At 54.7% G+C, this 16,432-nt stretch overlaps 1 protein-coding gene across 1 annotated transcript in view; it reads left to right on the top strand.

Moving 5' to 3' along the window:
- The window catches only part of CRTAC1 (cartilage acidic protein 1), a 134,360-nt gene that overhangs the window by 98,433 nt on the left and 19,495 nt on the right, over positions 1–16,432 (top strand). The window contains exons 5-7 of the mRNA XM_032432359.1: positions 1,271–1,427; positions 10,186–10,320; positions 13,630–13,775. Coding sequence (XP_032288250.1) covers positions 1,271–1,427; positions 10,186–10,320; positions 13,630–13,775 — 438 coding nt within the window. The remainder of the gene's footprint in view (positions 1–1,270; positions 1,428–10,185; positions 10,321–13,629; positions 13,776–16,432) is intronic.

Genomic DNA, 16,432 nt, shown 5'->3' with positions numbered 1-16,432 from the left:
AATCATATATATATAACTGTATTATTGTTGCCATGTCTGCATCCCCCCAGGAGACCGTAAGCTCCTTCGTTGGCCTCACCCACCAGTCAGACCCAAGTAGCTCTTCGTCAGCTCCCCCAAAGAAAATGTCCCCATGGAAGGGATAAAGCCAGTGACTGGTGAGGTGGGATGGGGCTTCCGCTTATGGGGCCGTTGGGGAAGAAATAGAAGCCAGCCAAGCAGGCTGAGGGCTGAGAAGAGAGGGTTGCCAGGAACTCAGCTGTTTCTCTCGGGTTGTTCTGCGTTTCCAGCTTGCCTTTAAACGAGACTATAAGCAACTGGAGAACGAAGACCTTGTCTTAGGGACATTTATAGCAGAGCACATCGCAGGTAGTTGGAACTCAAGAAATATCTACTATCTGATTAATTGGAGGGAAATGAAAAGGATGAGAGGAAAGCTGGAAAACTGTTCGAATGTAGAAAACAGGTGGCTCTCTGGGGAGAAAGGAAGCATCCACTGAAGAAATGACACGGTTCTAATAACAGGCAGAAAAGAACCGTTCGTCAGCGGGGTTTCGGACTAGAGCAGACAACGACGATAGCAACGAGGAGCTGGTGCCCAGGGCTTCTCTTGGCTGCAAAGGAAAAAAAATATTTGAGACAGTGATACAAAGGCAGAAGCAATATACTATTTCTTTCTGGTAACATGGGAAAACAGAGGGAATGGAATGAGGACCCCTGCCATACCCGAGCTTCCTGTGCCACCAAAATCGTGGAATGAGGGAATCCAGGGTGGGAGGTGGGGAGAGAGAGATGACTCTGGAATTTGCTTGTCATCTTGGCTGGAGTGAGCTTGAATGGGAGAGAGAGAGACTGAGAATAATGGGAATTGGTAGATCAATCAATCAGCAAATATTTATTGAGCAGCTACCCTGGCTGGCAGCTGGAGAGAGCTCAGCTGGAGAGAGGCACATTAGAAAATTGTCTATAAAAAGGTGGTTGTGTGGGAGAGGGAGGGATGTGTTCTTCTGGAACAGGATAGAAGGAGAAGCAGGACTGCTTCGTTGTAGGACTCTGCGGGGCGCGGGGGAGGGGAGCCTCGGGGAAAAGCGCTTCTGAGGTTGGGCCGTGCCCAGCATGCAAGGCCCTGCACACCAGACCCAGGGAGAGGAACCTGACCCACGGAAGACCTATGGTCCTACACGAGGAGGGGGAGAGCCACTTTCTGGGAAGGAGACCACGACGAGTGCAGAGGGGCCTGCTCACCCACCCTCCTTCCCTTCCTCCTCAGGGCTCCGGACGCTACTCTATCTATATCGCCAATTATGCCTACGGTAACGTGGGCCCTGATGCCCTCATTGAAATGGACCCCGAAGCCAGTGACCTCTCCCAGGGCATTCTGGCTCTCAGAGATGTGGCTGCTGAGGCTGGGGTCAGCAAATACACAGGTAGGCAGAGTGACGCGGGATGGCGGGCTGGGGTGCTGTGGGTTGGAAGGGCAGGAGGCCTGGGGCTGGGGCCTGGGCCCTGGGCCCTACAAGGCTGCATCTGTTTCATCAGAGACCACAGGAGAGGGTGGGCTTGTGTCCCTGGGGAAGGGAGGATGAAGGCTTTATTCCATCCCATCACCCAGAGGCCGCTTCTCCAACACTTGTCTCTCCAGGGGTTGGTGGGCTATCTGGCAGGCGTGGGCTTTGGGGGACCCCACGGGGGATGTGGGACATAGGATGAGAACACTGTAACATCATCCACTCCCTGGAACCTCTTGCCCCATTCCCTGCTGTAACCCAAATGATGGGTGAACAGGTTCTGTAGGAGAAAACTGACAAATCACAAAGGCCGAGAGTTAAAGCGTTCTTTATTGCCAAACAGCAGATGAAATTATTTACTTATACATAAGCGACCAGGAATTGAGTGCTAAATCCCTAAGCTTCAGCTGGGTCCCGTCTCGGATAACTGAGCTCAGAGAATTGTGTTCTTGCTCCAAAACCTCTCCAGCCCCTTTTTTTGAAGCCATGCTCCCCCCGACACCTCTCTGGATGGGGGACCTATTGTCAGAGTCTCTGACAGGGAGATCTTTCTAGGGAAGGCTGTTTTTCTAATTCTAGCATGGCTGCTGACTAAACTCTGATAATCTGCCAATAGACTGCTGATGGCAGAGCAATCCAGTTCCTGTTTGGGGTGCCAAAAATCAGGAAGCCGGAGCTATGCACAACAACGTCTCACATGAACTTCGGCCTCCCTCACCCTGATCCTCTCATATGGACATGGAGATCCTCTTGCTGGTTGACCTTCCCGATAATATCCATCCCAACTTGCACTACAGACTTCCAAAAGGGAAGCCCACCCAAATCCAAATCCTGGGGCTCCGAAGGATGCTTGATGGGGGTCATTTGGGCCATCGCCCTGCCTCCATACACCTGGGGGGTAGCACACTCTCAAAGCCCTACCTAGAAGGGGTTGTTGCAGCCTCTCCTGAGTTTATGATGCCTTTCTCTAGCAACTTTCCACCTCGGCGAAACAGGGAGATGGATGTTGACCTGTCTGACAAAGTTTGTGGGAACAAACGGCTAGACAGTAAAATAGTTTGCGCAGCTCCAGCCCCGTCAAAGTGCTCAAGAGCCCCGCACGTGAACGTGCAGCCTTTCTGGCTGAGTGTCAGTAATAAACCGGGCTTTCCTGGGAAAAGGAATAAACATGCAGGAGCTTCAGCCTAGATTTGTACAGTCAATTTTTCTGAATAGTTCCCAGTTCTGTGCATTGGGCTGGCCTGGCAACTAAGTGCCTTGATCTGCAGGAGAAGGAGTGTGGGCTGGGGAGATGAAGCACTTGAAAATGATGAGCTGGAGGGAGGCGAGGTCTGGGAGAGAGGCTTCTACACAGAATAAAAGAATTCAGGAGGTTGCGGCTGGGTCCGAGCATGAAGGGGACATTGTTCACGCTGGCCGGGCTGATGCATGGGCTGGCAGGAAACCAGGAGGGGGCAGGAGGGGACCAAGAGGAGACAGCTGAGGAGGACGGATGGGGATGGGAGTAGTAGCCAACTGCGCCAGGCTGTGCTGGAAGGACTGGGAAGCTCAGGGAAGGGCCAGCAGTTTCTGCGGAGCATGCAGGTGGGCCGGGGCAGCTGGTGTGCCCAGAGGACACGGGAGAGCAGCTCTGCAGACTTCCAAAAGCCATTTGGCTGACAAGAACCTATCTGGCCCACCAAGTTACTATTGTGTCTGCCCGTCTTCCCCAGCCCACCCTTTCCTTGCCCGCCAAGCCCCTCAACTCTACCCCGCGGACCCCGTTGTCACTTTGTTAATGACACACGGACATCTGGCTAGAAAACAAGCCCAAAGCACCCTCCGACGCCCCAGGGACGGACCCCAAATGGAAGGGCCACCACTGGAGCCCGGCCTGATTGCTGAGTCTCTGGCACATGGGGCCTGGAGAAGGGGAGGGAAGCAGGCAGTGATGAGCAGGGGCCTGAGCAGGCCCTGGGGGGAAGCCAGCCATGACCAGATGTGCAGTCAGGGAGCCAGAGGTCCCCAGAGCCCAGCCACACAACACCCAGCTGCTGGACAGACTTTGGAGAACCTCTTGTTTTCCAAAAGAACAAACCGAGGTCCAGAGAGAAGGGGCTTGCCCAAGGTCACACAGAAGGTTTGTCGAGAAACTAGCACCCAGAGCCCTGACCCACGAAGCTTAACCGGCCACAACCCGCTGACCTTTCTGATGACCTCCAGTTTGAGCATCCCAGCTCCAGCCTGCAAAACAGGAGGGGCTGGTGAAGGAGGAAGGCCCTGCACCCACCAGGATGCAGCCCCAGGGATTGGCACTCAGGGGCTTGATTTTGACCCCCAGTTTTCGTGGCCCGAGCAGCTGCTTGGCCTAGGCTGTGCCGGGCAGCAGGGGGAGGCCCAGGCAAGCTGTCGGCAGGCGGGCCAACGGCGCTGCCGGCTCTCCCGAGGGGGAGGGGAGGCCTTCTCTCCGGACTCGAGCGGGTCCACCGGCGGCCGCCGCTCAGCTAGGTCACAGTGCCATCTAGCGGCCAGCGTGCCCACTCTCGAGGGACCAGAGGGCTGCGGGCTGACAGAGGGGCTCCTGCTGAGTTGAGGGAGGCAAGCCCACTCCCCCATGGTTCCTGGTTCAAGGAGAATCCCAAGCCCTGACTTTCCCAGATGCCTGCAGCCCTTCAGAGCCTGGATGGTGCAAGGAATCCTGAGAATCAGTTGTCCATGTGGCCGAGGGCCTGGCATGGAACCCAAGGAGAGGGAAGGTAAGGACCAAGAAGTCTGCACTGGCCTCTGCAGCCCTGGGTGACCTTGGGCACTCCCCCAGCCTCTCTGAGCACCTTGAACTCGTGGTCTGAACTACTGTCTTGCAGAGCTGCTGAGAGGACAGGATCAGTGCTGGTGCAGATCCTGCCTCAGCCACCTCTCCTGTCCAGGCAGCGATTAGCAATTTATTAACCTCATGGGCCTCAGTTTTCTCGCCTGCAGTGGGAGCATGAGAGTGAAAGGAGGTATAGGACATGCCTGGCACAGGCCCGGCTCAGGGACAGGACCCTCGGAGTACAGGAGACAGAGACACCCTCCTCATCTCAGGTGCCCAGGGGGGTGCCAGGGCCGTCGGCTGGGCATTTCCCAGGTGCTGGGTACAGGAGGAAGCACAGAGCAGGCCCAGCTAGCCCTGCCCTGGAGGCGGTCTCCGTGGGTCCCCCTGCCCACCCTCCAGCCCTGAGTATAGTCACGGGCGTCTTCACACCCCTCTCCACTGGAATCCGTTGGTTTTCCCTCTTCACCCTGCCTCCCCACCCCTGCCGGCCTCTACCCCCTCCCCAGGAGCTCTGCATTTCAGAAAGCCTCACCTTTTGAGGGAGCATCTGTCTGGGTTGCAAGGTGGTGATTAAAGAATCCTTACAAGAAATTTGGAAAGAAAATGAAGGTGGATTTATGATATAGGGTGGGGATTTTTTGCTGTTGGCTGGGAGCAGTGTAGAACAAAGCGGAGGGCAGATCTGATTTATAGGAAGTCATTATTGAAGGAGAAGGAGAAGCCTAACGCCCAGCTGAGGCCTTCTGGCGGCTCCCCATCAGCCCACTCCAGAGAGGTGACCGTGGGCAGCAGAGTGGGGGCCACGGAGCCCCCCAGGCTCCGTGCAGCGGGAGCACAGCAGATGTGACAAGCAGAGCTAGAGTGACAGGCTCTCCACCAGGGCCCGGAACCCTCAGGGAGTGCAGCCACAGGCCTGCCAGGGTCCGCAGTGCCCCAGGACATGTGCGGTGTCAATGCACTGGATGATTGACAAGAAAAGACAATTTTTTTTTTCTTTCAAAACAAACACAAATACTCTTATAATAGAAATGTGATCTTGGTGCAGTTTCTTCTGCTAAAATAAGAGATTTTAAAGAAAGATCAAGCCTGTGGCTGGCCACTCCGGGCCTTACCAGGAGTCCAGCTCCCTCTCCTGCTGAGAGGCAGCTTGTGTAGAAGGGCTTGAGAGCACGCTGGGGGGGCTAGCACAGGCTCTGGGGTCACTCAGGTGTGGGTTTGAACTGTGATCCGCAGCCTCCTGGCTGCAATCGTACCTCCTTGAGCCTCGATTTCCTCACCTGGAAACTGGTGCAGTGGGATGAGACGCAAATGACACCTGAGACGCAAATTGCCTATACCCAAACTGCACTTGAGTCTGCATCGCCAGAATGCAGGATTACAGAGGTTTAGGGGTGCAGTGCTTGAGGGAAAACAGGTGGCCAGAGGAGCCGGTCCTGCTACCCCTTTCCCTGCCCTCTCTCCTCAAAGAGCTTCTTCAGACCCCTGCCCATTCTCCCGCCCCCCGCCCCCTCAGCGTCCTACAGGGAGGGGGCTGCAAGCATTGAGGGAGGAGTGGAATGTCCGTGTCTAATACCCTCCACCCTGTGCGCTCGGAACCCTACTGGGTACCTGGACGGCTCACAGAGGGCTCGTGGGTAGCAGCACCAGCACCAACACAGTATTATTCTATGTTTGAATGTTCGGGAAATTTAGGATGAAAGACCCTGTTACCATCCTGCCCTGACCCTCACTCCCTGTTCGCACACGCACACACACACACACACACACACACTGCCCATTCCTCCACCCCTATGTTTTCCAGCATCTTTGCTATCCTTCTACAATTTCTTGGATGCTCTTGGCAGCCTGTGGGCCTTGGCATCCACAAGAATTGTATTCTATTGAGGTCTCAGTAGATTAATCCCACGGGTCCAGAGTCTTGGGCCAAAGGGCCTCGCAAAGCCTCTACTGGTGTGGGCTCCAGAAGGACCCGGGATTCTACTCCCAGCCACACTTATCCCAAGTTTCAGCCTGGAGGATGCACTGGAAGAGTGGGAAGGAGCCTTGGAGATCTCATTCCCCTCCCCAGTTTGTAGGGAGGGTGACAAGGGCCTGGAGAGCACACAGCTCAAGTTCCTGGAACAGGAGCAGGTGCAGAGGCCAAGCAAGGACCTAGAGGATTTTCCTTAGCATGGCAAATACCCCTGCCTCATCGTGCCTGGGTCCGGCCCACAGCAGCAAGCCCCCCCTTATTCCACGCAGCCTCGCTTTCCCATCATCACCCCACCACCTCCGGCTCCCAGATACAATCTGGCCTGTCGGCAGACCACCCCAAGACTGCCTACATGCAATCTGAGAAATGGATTGCCTATACCCAAACTGCACTTGAGTCTGCATCGCCAGAATGCAGGATTACAGAGGTTTAGGGGTGCAGTGCTTGAGGGTAAATGAGGCTACCCCGTGGGTCTCAGGACCACCGGGCAGATAATCAGAGGGGGTGCCGGAATGTGGTGGGAGGACGAAGGGCATTGGGGAGGCATTTTCCCCTGCAACTCCAGCTCTCCCACCCAGCTTCGTGGGCAGAGTGAGAAGCCTTCAGGAGGGGTTGGGCAGGGCATGGCATTTGCACCCAACAGCAGAACAAAGAGGCCTTAGAAGCCTGAAAGTGCTGGGGAAATAAGGGGATTTTATTCACCTAGCAGGTGGGATATTGTCCCAGCTAATGATGATGTGGCACCTGACATTTTCCAAAGTACCTTCTGAAAACCAGCTCACTTAATATTTATGACAGCCTGAGAAGAAGCTATTTACTATCAGCCTCACGTTAGCGGTGAGAAAACAGATACCCAGAAGGGTTCGGTGATGTGCCCAAGGTCACACGCACACTTTCCAGGGTTGCGTCTCCAGCCCCAGCTGGGGAGCTGCTTGTCCCCAAGAGGATGTGCCCACCTCACATACAGAAGAAGTAATTGATGTAAAGTAGAATTTAACTCGCTATTGGGACATCATCCTCCAAGGCAGAAATAAAGTTGTTCCTAATGGCCCCTTGGGGGGCCCCGGGAGATGTGCGCTAAACCTCAGGAGGGAGAAGAGTTGGGGGAGGGGAGAATGTCCAGGTAGAAGATACTGAATCAGGAACCTCTGTCGTGGACCACACAGGATGGATGGATTTTATTGGTTTGGAGAAGATTTACATGATCCACCTGGGAGTAGAGTTTCCTCCGCAGCTCAGCAAGGGGTGCAGACACCCGGCCGCCCCTGCCTCAGACCCGAGTTCGGCTCTCCATCCTGAGGCTGCTGGGGCCAGTGCCCAAGAGGCTGGCTCCCTGACTGTCGACTCACCTGCTCCCCAACTGTGCGGCGAACTTGCCAAGAAGGAGTTGTGGGTAACATCTCTGTTATGGTCCGGTTGCCATGGCAATAAATTGTCACTAATTAGTAGTGTGGTTACCATGGCAATTTTCTAATAATTACAGGTTACAAATGGTACAAGGCTTCAACCCAACCCAATTAGTTAATTAGAAAGATTTAGAAATTTGTCCAAGAGGGAAATAACCTGCTTTGTAGAAAATGAAGAGAATGTGTCACAGCTTGAGAGCCAGAAGCAGAGAGGAAATTGGAGGACACTAGAGTGGGGAGGATGGACGGAGTTGCATGGTGGCAAGTCCCAGAGCCCCACCTGGCATTTCCGGGGGCCCGGGCAAGGCCCGGGGTTTCTCACTGAAGCCTGGCCCTGGGCTGGAATCTGGCAGGACGGGGGCGGGGCCAGCTGCCCGCTCTGGGGCTCCTCTCTGAATGTGCAGACGTGATGCCCAGGTTACAGCCCAGCAGCCCTCCCCACTGGCCTTAGGAAAGGCGTCCGAAAGCCTCCCCGCCCCGCACTCTGGCTCTCCTAATGAAAAACGCACGCCACATCTTAGCTGATGCTCCCCAGGAGCCCTGTGGATTTGGTGACTCCATTTTCAAGAGGCTTGGGCTCTCCTGGAGAGCTAATTAGATTACCTGGGAGGAATATGAGAGGCACAGGGCCCAGAGTGTGTTCATTTGGAGCTCAACCATGAGAGTGAGGAGGGTGGCAATGCCGTTGGACCCATCCCCTCCTCCTGGCCCCCAACACCGGACCTGTTGGGCAGGCTGCAGTGCACAGGTGAGAAAGGCCCCATGATTTCCTCCAGGGACCTCTCTCAGAGGGCAGGAGGAGTCCGGTGACCAAGAGAACCTCCATCCGGCATTAGCACAGTTTATGGAAACCTTCCCCATCCAGAGCCAGGCAGGCAGGCAGGTGGGGGGGGGGGGCAGGGGGGAGGTCTGGCCCAACATCTCTCAGGTCTGCCTGAGCTCTCGTTTATTTAACAAATAACAACACTAAGTTGTTCTGAGTTCTCTGATCACTATTCTTATTGTACTGAATAGCCCGTTAGAGCCTCACCTTTCAAACTTGACTGTGTACATAGCCACCCAGGGGTCCTGCTAGAATGCAGGTCCTGACTGGTGGCAGGGTGGGGGTGGGGGGGCTGAGATTCTGCCTTTCTAACAAGGCGGCACCTTTGCGGCGGGCCCACGGACCTCACTCTGAGTAACAAGGTGGTAGGATTCGCAAAGCCCTTTCACGTGTCTCACTTCATGTGATCCTCATAAAAATCCTAAAATAGAAAAGGCAGGTCATGCTACCCTCATTTTACAGAGGAGGACGCTGAGGCTCAAAGGGTACCATAAATTGTCCAAGGTCACAGAGCTTATAAACAGCCGCTCTGGGACTAGAATCCACATCCCGGTCCTGGCCGGGTTGTCTTCTGCCCAGTATTCCCAGTGACTGGGGCTTCCGGGCTTGATTTGAAACCCAGTCGTTGGGGCTGTTTGTTCAAGATGTTGGACTTGTTGACATGGGTAGCTCAAATTTGATCTTGGAGACATCAAACCCTAATGTCGAGCTGGCTTGATTTCTTTCTTTTTTAAAAAGTATGTAGTTATTGGATTTTTTTCCTTTCCAACTACAGAAGCAATTCTGTTGCAACAAGCCAAAAACACAAAGACGTTCCCAAAAAAGGCGAACTCCCGTCTCTCCTTCCCTCCCCAGATCCCACCCCATCTGGTAGCCGGGGTTAACAACACAGGGCGTGGCCTTTCCCACTTTCCCCCAAACTCAACAACAAGCTTGCACAAACACATCCAGAAATATCACGTATTTTCCTTTTTTTTTTTTTTAATAAAACTAAGATGACACAATACCATTACTTGGTGAATTGTATTTTCATTTAACAGTATGTCGTGGGCACCCCTGCAAGTCAATACATACGGATCTACACAGTCTTTTCAGCAGCTACAGAACGGTCCGTCCAATGGATGCAGCACAGTCCATTCAACCAGTCGTTGTTGATGGACTTACAGGCTGTTCCCAGTTGCTTTACTATATCAAGCAAAGCCAAGAAAGCAGCCTGTAGCCTTAGCCGGAACCCAGTCCTCTATGTTCTTAGGACAGGAGCACACCCAGTGTCTTGACTCCGGGTGGGGGTGGGGGTTGTCAGGAAAATCTGTGACTTGATCAAGTGGGTAGATATGGGCTGGGGGATCGTTGTGAGTCAGCCTCCGAAGGAAAGGAAAGGATCTGTAGGGTGGCCTCTGTGTTCTGTAGGTCATGGGATCATGGCTTGGGCACAAAGTGACTTTGTCTTGCCCCTCCCTTGCCTCATCATCAGTGTGGTCATCCTCCACACAAGTTTACAGGACTGTGAGCCCAGATCTGGGCTCAGAGAAGCATCCAGAAGGTTGGAATCTCCCCCGTCCCCAAAGCTCTTCTGAGGCATCACCACAGCGCTTCTCAAAGGCCTCAGAGGTACCCCCGTCCTCCTCGCGGGCCTGAGGCTTTGCTTCTGCCACTCACTGTGGGTCACTGTCCTGTCCTAGGGGGCCGGGGTGTCAGCGTGGGCCCCATCCTCAGCAGCAGTGCCTCAGACATCTTCTGTGACAACGAGAATGGGCCCAACTTCCTCTTCCACAACCAGGGTGATGGCACCTTCGTGGATGCGGCTGCCGGCGCCGGTGAGTGCAGCCACTGCCCCGTGTCCCTCAGCGCCCCAGACCCTCCCGGGCCTCTGGGCGCCTCGCCCCCTCCAGCATGGCCCCACGGGCCTCAGGGAGACTGGGACCGGTAATCACCCGCACCATGCAGGGAGACATTCCTTGTCACCTTCAATTCCACAACCCACAAGCCTCAGGCCCCGGGGGGGGGGGGGTGCTGCTGGGGAAAGGGGGAGCCTCGAACTCCTGACCAGTATGCATTTTCCAGCAACTAGATTTGGCCCACGTTCCTCTGAGTCCTGCTTGAGTCTTCAGCATTAATTTCCCCTCCAAGCTGCCTCTTTCCAGTTCCCCTCCCCACATTCACCTTAATCATTGAATTCAATCCAGTAACCATTTATTGAGCCCCTGCTAAGTGCCAGGTGGTGCTAAGAGCTGGGGATGCTGACCCTAATAAGGTTGTATCACCCTACCCTACCTGACACACATACACACACAGGCATGGACATTCTAGAGTGGAAAACAGATGAATAAACAAATAGCCAAGTAGGAAAGAGACTAAAATCCACACAAAATAGTACTTCAGGCCCCTAGCTCTGCTCCCCTTCCTCCCTTTGTGCTCATCCCTCATCTGCCTCAGGACCTTTGCACCTGCCATTCTCTCTGCCTGAAAGTGCCTTCTCCCTTTTCTCTATCTGCAGAAATTCTATTTGTCCTTCAACACTCAGCTCTATGAAGTCTTTCTTGCCTCCCTCTGTGCTACGTGGCAGAGATTCGCACTTTCTCCTCTGCATTCACCCTGCCCTTGCATGTACTTCTCGATCAGGCTTCTACGTCGATAAAATAATCTATGTCTACAAGGACTGGGTGCTGTACTCTTCATTCTTGACACAACACTTGGCACACAGTGGTCACCCAGTACATTTTGCTGGATGGCAGAAAGGACTCCTAATGAAAGTTTGTGGATGTAATCAGTCTGCCCTTCAACCACTTCTCCCCACCCACTTCCTCCCCACCTTGCCAATGAAAGGATTGGTTTCGCTCCTTTCTGGGCAGCATAGGGACGAGTTCTAGCCTCCAGATGAAGAGGTGAGCGGGGATTAGACAGGGGATCAAAGGTCCTACAAGCTCTGGCTAGTGCTGACAGCTGGCATCAAGTCCCTGAGCGTCTGCCAAACCATCGGCTGTGACTTACAAGTACCTAATCCCCCGCTCACTGCTCAGGAGCGCCCACTTTGAGCACCACCCCTCCACTCGTAACCAGTCAACTCCCCCTCGTGCCTTGCCCTCTTCTCCTTCCTGGGCAAAGCTAGAGCTGGAGGCCGCTCCCCTGGCCTGTCCTCCCACCTGGCATGCGTGCGCGCACACGCTCACACACGCACCACCCCCCCCCCACGGTGCTATATCCTCTGGCAGCAAATTTTCTCATTGCTGAAAAATCATAAAATGAAGGGGAGGTGGTGGTGGAGAAAACTTAGAGGATTTGATAAGGTGTTAAAGAAATGGGCGCAGAGGTGAGCGAACAAGTTGGAGTGGGAGAAGGTATCTGGCGGGAGGAGAGAGGAAAGGTGCTAGGCCCGTAATTGAAAGTCAGAATGACTGCAGGGGTTTAACAAGACATGTCAAGAGGGCATTCATCACCCAAACAGATGCTGCTGTGAAAGGCAGCCTGGCACCGATTATTCCCGTGAAAGGGAACCAGCTCCTTGTCAAGGTGCCTCGTAGATAGCAGAGAGATGGGCCAGCATCAAAGACCACCGACATTAGGGCTGGGGAGTTTTGTAGAGAATTAATGGGGTGTTAATCCTAAAGGTTAGAGGTTTCCCTCGCTCCTTGGCAAAGCCTCTTCCTCAAGCCTAGGGCTCACTGTCTCTTCTCCCCGCACCTCACCCATCGTCCAGATCCTTCACTCCCCCAAGAGGGTACTCAGCCTCCAAGGTTCTCAGGGGGCCCCACCCCCACCTTCCCCTGGCTCCCACCCCCAGGAGCTCTGTGGTTGCAACTGGCAAGAGCTCTCTGGGCCCTGGACTCTGTGATCCCCCCTCCATTATATTGTCCTATCGCCCACCATCTCTGAGGGCCTAATGACCAACGGCAGTTTGTCCTCCGAAAGAGTCAGCATGGGTGTTGAGAACCAGCATCCACCACCTCTCAACTCCACGCTTGGCCTGACGGAACATATCTGCCTTGGGCAGCCAGGAGGTCAGGCCATCCCTCTGGGCAAAGCCAGCCCCTGTCCTCCCCCAGGATCGGCTCAGTGGGCATGGGCAGATGCAGGGACAGCAGAAGCAGGCGACACTGGACACACAAGCTTCTCTTCCCTGAGCTCCCAAGGCACACTATGGGTTTCTGTGTTATGATGTGACATTTCCTCTGCTGTCACCAACGTCCCCGGGTGCCTTCTGTCAAATTATTTGTGTCTCTTCATTCATTCAGCAAGTATTTACTGAAAACTACCAGGTCAGATGCTGCGTGAACACAGGTGAACAAGAAGACGGCCCCTGACCTCATGGAGTGTAAGGTCTAGTGGGGAAACCGGACGCTAAGCAAGTAAACCACAAAGGAACATAATGGCCCCTGTGATCAGCACAGTGGAGGGAAAGAATAAGAGGCTGTCAGGACAAATAACAAATAGCTGTGAGGAGCTGTTTTCATGGGAGTGGTCAGGGAAGGCTTCCCTGAGGAGGTGACATAGTAGCTAAGAGCAGAAGAAAACCAAGGAGCCAGGTAACCAAGAGCACGGGGAAGAGCATTCCAGGAACAGCAACAAGCTTGAGCAAAGGCCCAGATGCCAGAAAGAGCAGGGCTCCTTTGAGGAATGACAGGAACACAGGTAGCCAGAGCTTACAAGTAAGGGGGGAAGGGGAGGGGTACCAGATAAGGTGGGCAGGGGCCTTGTGCTCCCCAGGCAGGAATTTGAACTTGACCCAACAGTACTGGGGAGCCACCGAGAGATTTAAGCATAAGAGTGATGACCAACTTACTATACCCCAGTGGCAGTGTTGGGGTGGCTGGAGAGGCCTTTGGTCCTCCAGAATTTCCATGTCTCCGTCCCCTACCCATGCTACCCCAAAACTGAGTGAAAATCGTGTGCTTGCTGGGCAGATGCAGCTGAAGGCAAGTCTGGTTCCCTTTGCAACCACCTCCTGCCTCCATGGAGAAATTGTGACCCAGCAGCCGCGGCTCGCCAGGTCCCCGTCTGCTCCTGGGGAGGGCAGGGTCAGCACAAGGGTCACCCTCCCTGTCGCTCTCCAAGGAGCTCCAGCAAGGTGAGCATTCGTAGAGACTGCAGGGGGCGCTGGCCTGAGGGTCCCTGTCTTTCCTCCCCAGGAGTGGACGACCCCCACCAGCACGGGCGAGGTGTTGCCCTGGCCGACTTCAACCGCGATGGCAAAGTGGACATCGTCTATGGCAACTGGAACGGCCCCCACCGGCTCTACCTGCAGATGAGCGCCCATGGGAAGGTCCGCTTTCGGGTAAGACGGCACCTCTCCCTCCCGCCCCGCAGCACTGCGAGTGGCCCTGGCATGTCCTGGGGATGCAGCCTCGCCGGCGCCTCCCACCAGGCTGAGAAGGGCCTTGTGGCTCCGCAGAGCCCGGAGGCAGGACAGCCGCCGTGAAGGTAACATCTGGGGGACGAGGATGGACTCCAGCCCGGGCTTCTCTCCTGTCTCTAGTGCCCAAGGCAGAGACAGCCACTGGCAGACGGGGGACAGCAGCTTCCCACAGTGGGCAAGAACAGGGCAGTGAAGGCTCTGGGCTTCATTCCTGGATTGGCAGCGTTTTTCCAGGTGGCTCCTGGAAAACCTGATCTTTTCAAGTTTAAGTTCTGGCTAAGGGTGCAGTGGGGAAGAGAGGGATGGGGGAGGGAGAGGCTACAGAGCTGCCAACAGCTGCCCCCAAGGAAAAATGGCAGGTGGTGGACAAGATGACCTCAGCCCCTCTCTGTGCCCCCTCCCTGAGCTCTCAGTAGACTGCAGTGCCAAGAATTCTTCAAAGGGGCTGCTGGGTGACAGGAACAGAGGTGCCACCCCCCAATGAGCTGGAGTTTGGGGCTTTCTCAGGCAGCTCTCATAGGATGGTTGAAACTGATCTCAGCAAGTCCGGATGGTTCTGGAGGTACCTAGGTCTCGCCAAAATCCCCTGCAGCAGTGAGAATTGGCCTGTTGCTTGATGGTCCCAGGGGAGTCTCTGGGAACCTTCTGTCTGGGTCACCACCACAAGCTTCCTCCCTTGTAGGCAGCCACCTGGGGAGGCTCAGGCCCAGCTGCTCCCTCCCTTGAGACCCGGGCTCTCTGGGTGAGAAGGAGGCGTGCCCTGAACTCAGGCAGTTGATGCTGGGATCCTGAATGATTTTCATCCTTATTCAGTTTTTTGTTATTTTTTAAGATTTATTTATTTTGGAGAGAGAGCGCACACGCACACACACGCGTTGGGGGAGGAGCAGGGGGACGGAATCCTCAAGCAGACTCCCTACTGAGCGTGGAGCCGGACGCGGAGCTCAGCGTGGGGCTCGATCCTATGACCCGTGAGATCACGGCATGAGCCAAAACCAAGAGTCGGACACTCAACCAACTGAGCCACCCAGGCGCCCCCAGCTTTTTGTCCTAACTCAGGTTCTCAACCAGGGGTGATTTTCTCCCCAGGACATTTGACAGTGTCTGGGGACATTCTTGGTTGTCACAAATGGGAGAGGGGTACGACTGGCATCTAGTGGGTAGAGGCCAGGGATGCTGCTAAATGTCCTATAACGCACAGACAGTCCCCCCAGCAAGGAATGATCCAGGCCCAAACATCAGTGTGCTGTGCTTGAGGAGCACAGCCAAGCCTTCTGGTGGCCCCTCCCCAGAGCTCCGAGGAGCAGTAATAATGATAATAGATGCCCCATTTATCGGGCGCCTTCCACGTGCCAGGAACTGTGCTAAGCGCTTTACATACACCATCTCAGAAGCCCAGGCATCCAGTGGGGCAACCCCAAGGGAGCTATGTAGGTTTCCATTTTTATAGGATCAATAGAATAATAATGAGTTAGAGATCCTGAGGTCTCTTTTCCTCCAGCTCTGAAGGCCTGCTCAGCCCACCCTGGCCAAATGGCCAGGCTCTTAATCAGCCTCATTACTGCACTGATGGGGACAGCCTCCCTCCTGGCCTCCCCAGAACAGGCAGCTCATCAGCTCTCCCAGTTGGCTCATTCCTGCAGCTGATGGAGGGGGGCCTGCAGTGAGAGGCCAAGGAGCAGGCCAGGGGGCAGAGGGGCGCTCCCAGAAACACTAACTGTCCCTTCCCAACCCTTTCCATGGGGGCCCTGAGAGTTAGAGAGGCTGCTAGAATCTTTAAGGGACAAAACCATCTGTGATGGATATTCTTGTAATCAAAAGGTTGCTCTCCACACCTCTTCTTCTATTTCAAAGGAAGTCCCACACCTGGGACCCTTTGCCGGGTCCACCAGGGCCGTGTCAGCACTTTGAGGTCCCAGCTGGGCTCTCCTGGGCCTAGGGACTCCGCATGAACCCTGGATAGGTGCATCTGATACTGCAAACCCCCAAAGCAAGTGTCTCCAAAAAATCGAAAAACTCCCAAGAAAAAACACAAGATAACAGCAAAAACACAGCTGGAAGCCACCTCTGCTGCTTTCCAGAGGACCGACAGCGTGACAAAGGCCAGGACAGATGCCAGGGACCTAGTCCATGCTCAGGGCTTGCCAAGCATTTTACATGCAATGCCCACAGCCTGAGCCACTATTCCTAGCCCCGTGTTACTGATGGAGAGAGTGAGATCTGAGAGGTTAATAACTTGCCTAAGATCACACAGCTAGTCAGCAGAGAAGCCTGGATTCAAATGCACAGCGCTTTCCAGTGTCCCCCACCCCCAACCCCCCACTTCTGACTCTCCTGCAGAGGAGGAAGGACATAGCATCTTGAGTCAAAAGCCCCGGCTACCAGCCCATCATTAGCTATGAGCATGAGCGATTCCCCTCCCTCCCCCAGGACCCGATCACCTCACCTGCAGAATGGGAATGTTCATGTCTGCCCTGCCTCGAGTGCCTGGTGGGAGGGCTGTGTGTGACCCTGACCAGGGAACAGCCAGGTGCTCCGCTGGTGTGAACTGGGACTGTCCCTCTCACCTCCTTGTC

This window comes from Phoca vitulina, unplaced genomic scaffold (genome assembly GCF_004348235.1).
Source record: "Phoca vitulina isolate PV1807 unplaced genomic scaffold, GSC_HSeal_1.0 scaffold48, whole genome shotgun sequence".
NCBI classification, from domain to species: Eukaryota; Metazoa; Chordata; class Mammalia; order Carnivora; family Phocidae; genus Phoca; species Phoca vitulina.
Note: the sequence above shows the minus strand (reverse complement) of the source record. Positions and strands in the feature narration are given on the sequence as shown.